The following is a 7,048-nucleotide window of genomic DNA, read 5'->3' on the forward strand; positions in this document are numbered from 1 at the left end:
GGGTTACTGAGGGTAATATGGCTTTGAACGGAATGAAATTCCGTTTGATGACCTTTGGGTCGACGCCATCTCCAGTGGTAGATCATGAAGGTAAGGGCATTCAGCAGGTCTCGTCCATGAAGGATTTAGGTGTAGTCCTCCAAGATAATGGAAAGTTTCTTAAGCATATCCAGTTGAAGGTGGGTAAAGCTTTTCAGATGTGTGATTGGATATAACGTACTTTTAAGTCCAGAGATAGTATCACGATGCTAACTCTGTACAAGTCGATTGTTCAGCCACATCTTGAATAAACTTCACCCATTTGGGCTCCAATGAGTTCAACAGGTTTGCAAAAGGTCGAACAAGTCCAAAGATGTTTCAGTGGGAACATCACAGGAATGAGGGAGCTCTCCTATTGGGAGAGACTAGAAAAGTTGGGACAAAGTTCAGAGAAGGTACTAAAGGTATCTGATATTGTACGTTTTCAAAAGCATCCATGACCTTCGTCCCAACCCAGGATTTAGCGTCATTTCTAGTGACCGTCGAGGCTTAATGTGCATTTTGAGAGAACCTTCAAGCCCTCGAGAATCCAGGCTAGTTCGAACAATGAAGCCCACCTCTCTTCTCTCTCGGGCTCCTTCATTGTTTAATTTACTTTACTCTGATATTCGTAGGGAATACGTAGACCCTATTGATCCGGTAGCATCTTTCAAGTCAGACTGACAAATTTTCAAGTACCATTCCAGATCAACCCTACAGTCAAGCACTAGCTAGGTGTGCCAACTCAAATTTGTTGGTAGACCAAATATCATATATAGATTTAAAGGTAACAAATGAACTGATCATAACCTTTCATTTTAATAGTACTCGGGATTACATTCCTTGTAAAGAACGGTTAGAACGGTGAAAAACCAAACCAAAAAAAAAATCAGCTCAAACACTCGGGGGAACAGTCTGCTTGGACCAGCGCGGCCATTCAGTAGAAATTTTTAAAAGTCATCATCTACGTATTTATTGATTTCAATGGGCTTCATCAAGTAGAACTCATAAAAAGTTTTTTTTATATTCCACTATTCATGGGGGTCCAGGCTTCACTAACTGAAGTCTTCAGTTTGCCCACATTGTTGTAGATGGGGACACAGGCCTCAGTCTTTGCATGCTCCCAGATGTCGTAACTCAGGGGATTCAGGTTGGGGCTGATTGGGGGTGAAGAACCAGAAGCCCTTTTAACAATAACTTTTAAAAATTTCTCCTGAATGGCTGCGCTGGTCCACGCAGACAGGTCAGTCATTGAAAAGTCAAAATCCAAAATCTAATGCATGTAGGGCGATTTTTTTCAAATGCACAACGCGTTTTTGTTTGCAACATTTCATCCTGTCCACCCTGAAAACTCTGTATGAATCATTGAGCTTGAAAGAACATACTATAAAACTCTAGAAAGGACGCCTGCTACTGCACATCATTCAAAGAAGGTATGAATGCAGAGCTTGGGTCCACATATGCAGGGTTGGCATTGTTCTAGGTCTTCATGTCACCTCCCACAAAGAATGATTTGCTAGCAGCTGAGGTAAAGAGGAAAATCGGCAATACATGCTTGATATTGAGCTATCTTTTCTCATGTGTGTCGAGCAAACTAAAAAGTCGACGTTTATTTATTGCCCCTTGTTCAGATTTTCAAATAAACTAACGTGCTAGCATAAAGTGACATACATGATGGGAAAACGTCAACCAGAAACCAGTATGAGTTTTTGAAAAAGAAGAAGGATATTTGTCAAACAGAGCTATTTTTTTTAAAGAAAGGTGGAAAAATGTCGTAAAAGGAATTGTATTAATAAAAGTCGAAAAAGTTGCAAATATGTCAAAAAAATTGTCTCAAACAATTATTCCCATTAAACGTCTAACATTTTCGACTATGTTTCCAGCTTAAACATTTTTTCGATGTTTTCTCATGAGATAGGTTTTCATGAAGATGGATCCTGTTTGATGGCCTAGGGTTTTTATCTTGCCATCAAATATTGACAAACAATTATTTGGTGTCGTGCAAGGAATTAAGGCCTAAAACAAGAAACGTCAATACCAAGTACAGTACATACACTATCCCATAGAAAATAAGTCTGTGACTAACTCAACTTTGAATACCTTTGTTTTGTATCAATGTTTGATAATAAAGAGTACCCAGAAAAGCAAATTTCGCCCCAAGATAGCTGGTCAAAGAGTAAATGAACTGGAATGCAGTTCATTCTTCAAAATCGATGTCGTCAATTTACAAGGTTATTAGTCGAAAAGTAAGTGCAAGGCATCAGTTGATAACCTAATCTTTACAATGCTAAAGGTTATCGAACACTTGCAATATTTGCATACATAATCGGCTTACTCCTTCGAGCAATTACATTGCACTCTCTCATGTGCTTTCCTCATACTAACGTCTTGGGTAAAGTCATCTACGTACTTACTCACTGCTTATGATGAATGGTTTGACTTCAGATCGCCTTTAATAAGTGAAGCGTTCCAAGTTCTTCCTTGTCGTAAATTGGGAAAAAATGCTTATTGATTGTCCTGTTAGTTTTAGGATTGCCCCACATTCCTAAACCAAGGCTTTATTCTTTGACAGACTTATTTTTCAAATTTTCCTCACATGATGACAACAATACCATCTCTCCTTTACGAGTTTTAAGCGTTGTAATGGTACAAATTCCAAACATGAATCTGGAGGGCAAGCAAGTTTTGTTCTTTAGTCATTACTTCAAGAATAAAGAAACTACGGAAATTTGGTTAAATAGTATGGAGATTAATCTTTGAAGAAGGCAAAATAAGATATAAAAGACCGTTGGTGGACACTTTAGCACCATATAGCATCATGCTTTATATTTCATATGTTTAGTTACATAACTAATGGTGCACATAATATCGCACGCTAATTGGCAAATATTAATGAAAATTCTGAGCCACACTTAAGTTTTATATCATACTTACATCATTCCTTTGTAAGCAATTTTCTGTTTCAATAAAAGAAAGTCATGGCACGTGCCATAAGCATTTGACTCTGCATTAACGCGTCCACGGGCTCTAATCAAGGTTTTTAAGATCTTTAATAGGTCGTTGTTCTTGCTTACAACTCATAGATGCTACATATTCATGTTACTGCGAGTTGACGGACCCCCCCCCCCTTTAAGGCTGGCAATAATAGTTTTTGATAGAGGTCAGGTCAAATCCCAGCCTCTTCGCGATACTTCAACAAACATTTTAAATGGACGCAACTTCCGGTCATTCGAGAGGGTAAGGTAAAAAGTAGTAAAGTTTGTGATTTGGAGCAAGAACGTCCTTACTTCAATTAGCCCAGAAAAATATAACCAAGCAATAAACGGACATAATTTTTTTTCCAGGTGATTTGGTCAAGTGGATTTGCAATCAATTTGAACAAGTAGTTGAAACTCATGAGGAGCACATTACGTTTGAGAGGGTTGCAACACATATCTTAAAATATGTTCTCCATGACTTTGAGGTTGAGATTGTAGGTTAATTGGGTGCCGTTCTATACATGATGAGGCATTTAATTCTTGGGCTTTTTGACCTCTTCAGAGTCGGGATTACTGTCGTCGTCATCACGCTCCAGATGTCGTTTCCTTTGGGCAGGAATCTCTTCCGAAGGTTGTGGGACCTCCTCTCCTGGCTCCGATTCTTCTGGTGCAATATCTTCCGTATCAGTTTGGGAGGCCGATAAGTCTTCGGGACCCTCGTCTTCGGAGGGGTCGCCATCTTCAGTGATGGAGATGAGTTGAGGGTCAATCTGAAGGGTGTCAATCAATAGCTGGAGGTCCACAGTGTCACCTCTGGCCACGGTCATCTCTCCGGTGTATAAAAAGTCTAGTAAAGAGTTCACGACCTTCTCCTTGACCCCTGGGACCACAATGGTGGCCTCCTGAAGGTTGGGAGGAACCTCTTGGAATACTGTTTTCAGGAACTTGCTGGCGGCACCAAGAACCAATCGATGGGCTCGAACTCCCTCCCCGTCGTCACACTGAATCACACAATCCGAAAATTGCTTACTGTCCTGGCACATTTTGGCCAAAGTCAGCATGTTTGAATGATGGGAGGGAAATTTGAAATGTCTGGGCTTCTTGGCCTCATCAATTGGTGGCTCATTTGGAACAGCTTCGCTCATTTCGTAAGATTCTGAAAAATAAGGGCAAATGCAATAGGTGATTTTCCAGTTCAATTCCTCATCTACAATTTGCCCCAGGGCCTCAAAGTTGACTTGTCCAAGGGCTTTTTATTTGCTAGATAATAGAAGTACTCTTATTCACGCAAGATTCCTAAATTTCTTTATTGTTAAAAGAACACATTTTCAATTCTTCATTATGAATGAATCAACATAATACATGACACGAGAGTGGATCGAAATGACCCGTTTCAATCGTCTTCATAACCGTCGTTGTCCTTGCCTGTGTTGCCCGTGGGCAATCCACTATCGGCCCGGGGACCCCAGTGCTTGTTAGGTAGCATAAGAGGGCCAGGCTTAATGAGTGCCCAGGGCTTTTTGGCGACAATCCGCTTAATGATGGTGGCAATGGACACCAGTACGAGAATGAAGACAGCCACAAGTTCCAAGCCCCAACCGATCACAGTGACCCACGTGGGGAAAGTATAATCCAAGAACTCGTCGCCGGCCGCGTTGATCCAAGACAAGATGGTCACGACTGCAATAATGATAGGGGTGACGATGGTCCAACAGATCCACCAGAACCATTTCATGAAAACGGGAATTTTCATGCCCATCTCTTCCACGTGCTTCAGGATTTTACCCGACCCGTAGAACCAGCTGCAGGCGATCAACTCGATGAGGGCCATTAATAGAATGGCATTGGAGCAACGGTCATTCATCATGTCAAAGAGTAAGAACCCAGAGTCGAAGCACATGGCCACACCACAGAGGAACCCGCCAAAACACGTGATGATCATCACCCACAATCGATTCTTTCGCAAGTGTGGAAATTCGTCGAAAATGGACGCCACGAAGGCCTCCCAGGATCCACACACAGAGGAAATGGCCAACAAGTTTAACATGAGGAAGAACAAAAACGAGAAAAGGGGACTGGGCACCATCATGGCAATCACTTCGGGGAAGACGATGAACACCAGACCCGGACCAGACTCGATGACGTCCTTGATATCGACACCTTTCTCGTGAGCAATGTATCCCAATCCACCAAAGACAACGAATCCGGCGAACAGGGATGTTAATGAATTTCCAAGCCCAATCAGCAAGGCATCTCTATGGCAATTGGTTTTGAAGCCATTATAGGACGAAAGAAGCAATTGACTGCCCACAGCCACGCCCAAACTGTAGAAGATCTGTCCAGCTGCTGCATTCCAAACAGACACTTGGCCCATATCGGCCCAATCTTGGGGCACGATGTAGTATTTTACGCCTTCCACAAATCCATCTTTGGTACCGATGTAGATCAGAAAGGCGGCCAAAACCACGTAGGGAAACAGTGTTGTAAAATAGACCACTTTTCCGTAAGACTGAACTCCTTTGATCAAGGACCCACAAATAAGCATCCATGATAAGGCCAGACAACCTAGGATTTCCCATCGCATTCCACCCCATTTGCTCCACGAGTTCACCTCGGTCACCACATGTCCGTTTGTCACATTTAAATTGAGCACTCTGTTGTACCAATACTCTTCACTGGACGAAGCTCGATAGGTTACATCTTGAAATGGAATGGAGGTAGACCCATCAGTGCAATAGCCGGGGTTATCATCCTCGAAGAAGAAGGCTCCATTAGAAGCCATAGAACAGAATTCGGTAGCATTGGTGCATTCCATGTTGTAGAAGGCTTGCGTGTCGAGATTGCAATCAGCCGCTTGCAACACACTGTAGCAATTAACCGTGTTATAATCGTGGTCACAGGAACTCCAAGGAAGGTTGGCTCTGAACCCGGAGAACATGAAGTGCATTCCGTAGGCCATGATGACCACATATTGAAAGTTGATGATGGTGGGAATGGTCACCATTCCGTATCCCATGCCACGAAGTCCAGGGGTCATTCGGGCGAAGATTTTGGTACAACTCAATCCTGCGTATTGCCCGAGAACCATTTCCAAGAAGAACATGGGCAATCCCACGATGAACAGCATGATGATATAGGGAATCAAGAAAGCGGCGCCGCCCTATCGATGAAAATGGGAAACGTTTCCATCAAGCCAGAAAAGAATTTCCAGTGATAGGTGATCGATCCTACTTACATTTTCATAGCAAACGTATGGGAACCTCCAGATGTTCCCGAGGCCCACGGCGAGACCGAGACTGGATAAGAAGAACTCGCAATGATTTCCCCATTCTCCTCTTTCATTGGGATTGCCACCTCCTTGTTCGATGTTCTCCAGATCTTTCACCACTTCTTTGATAGCTTCTTCTATCGAAGAGGACCTCGATTTCGAACTCTCTTTGTCAGACATGATTCCCAGGCCTTTCTTGGCCACACCTTGCTCCTCGATTGATGTCAAGATACCCCAAGCTCAAATTATATTTGTTAATTGACTAAACGCGAATGTATGTGAGCGTTATCTTTCTGTACGCGAAACTTAATTGTCGCACCCAGTCACCTTGGGAGTTCTGCAAGGCGCTCAACCCAGTCCAACTGGATAACTGATTAATACAATCATATCAAGAACATTGGACCATACAAAGATGACGAAATCAATGGATAAGCTTGAGTTAGGCACAAAACTCTGAGGCGCTAAATACACAAATAGTTCTTTCTTTAGCATTGTCGTCACAATTACACCAGATCACACGATTTTGATCATTTCTGACTGAGCACGTGCTCATTGACTTCATCAACTGGGACTTTGTTTGGTGCTAATATGCACAGCCTCACCACTAAAGTAGGCCTTTTCCAGCGCTACTACGGTTTTAAGTGCTTAGGTTTCTTATCAACCGTTGACTAGAGATTTTAAGTCAACGCGTCATCATCAAATCGGGCCAATGACAAGGCTGAAACCTGATCTAATTTGATGTCAAAATCCCAGACGTTTGTCGGCTCAATATAACTTATAACAA

At 42.4% G+C, this 7,048-nt stretch overlaps 1 protein-coding gene across 1 annotated transcript; it reads right to left on the reverse strand.

The window, feature by feature from the left end:
- Positions 1 to 4,284: 4,284 nt before the first annotated feature.
- LOC131876797 (sodium- and chloride-dependent glycine transporter 1-like) lies at positions 4,285 to 6,630 on the reverse strand. Its single transcript, XM_059222287.1, has 2 exons — positions 6,232 to 6,630; positions 4,285 to 6,156 (listed from the first exon to the last, which is right to left on the reverse strand). The coding sequence occupies exons 1-2, from the start codon at positions 6,442 to 6,444 to the stop codon at positions 4,390 to 4,392; spliced, it is 1,980 nt and encodes a 659-aa protein (XP_059078270.1). The 5' UTR covers positions 6,445 to 6,630; the 3' UTR covers positions 4,285 to 4,389.
- Positions 6,631 to 7,048: the final 418 nt, after the last annotated feature.

Source organism: Tigriopus californicus, chromosome 2 (assembly GCF_007210705.1).
Source record: "Tigriopus californicus strain San Diego chromosome 2, Tcal_SD_v2.1, whole genome shotgun sequence".
Lineage (NCBI taxonomy): Eukaryota > Metazoa > Arthropoda > Copepoda > Harpacticoida > Harpacticidae > Tigriopus > Tigriopus californicus.

Excerpts from the sequence above, each read along its gene's own strand:
- LOC131876797 (XM_059222287.1), bottom strand. The coding sequence starts at position 6,444 with ATGTCTGACAAAGAGAGTTCGAAATCGAGGTCCTCTTCGATAGAAGAA. Across the intron at positions 6,157-6,231 it reads CATACGTTTGCTATGAAAAT|GGCGGCGCCGCTTTCTTGAT; the intron begins GTAAGTAGGATC and ends TTTCATCGATAG.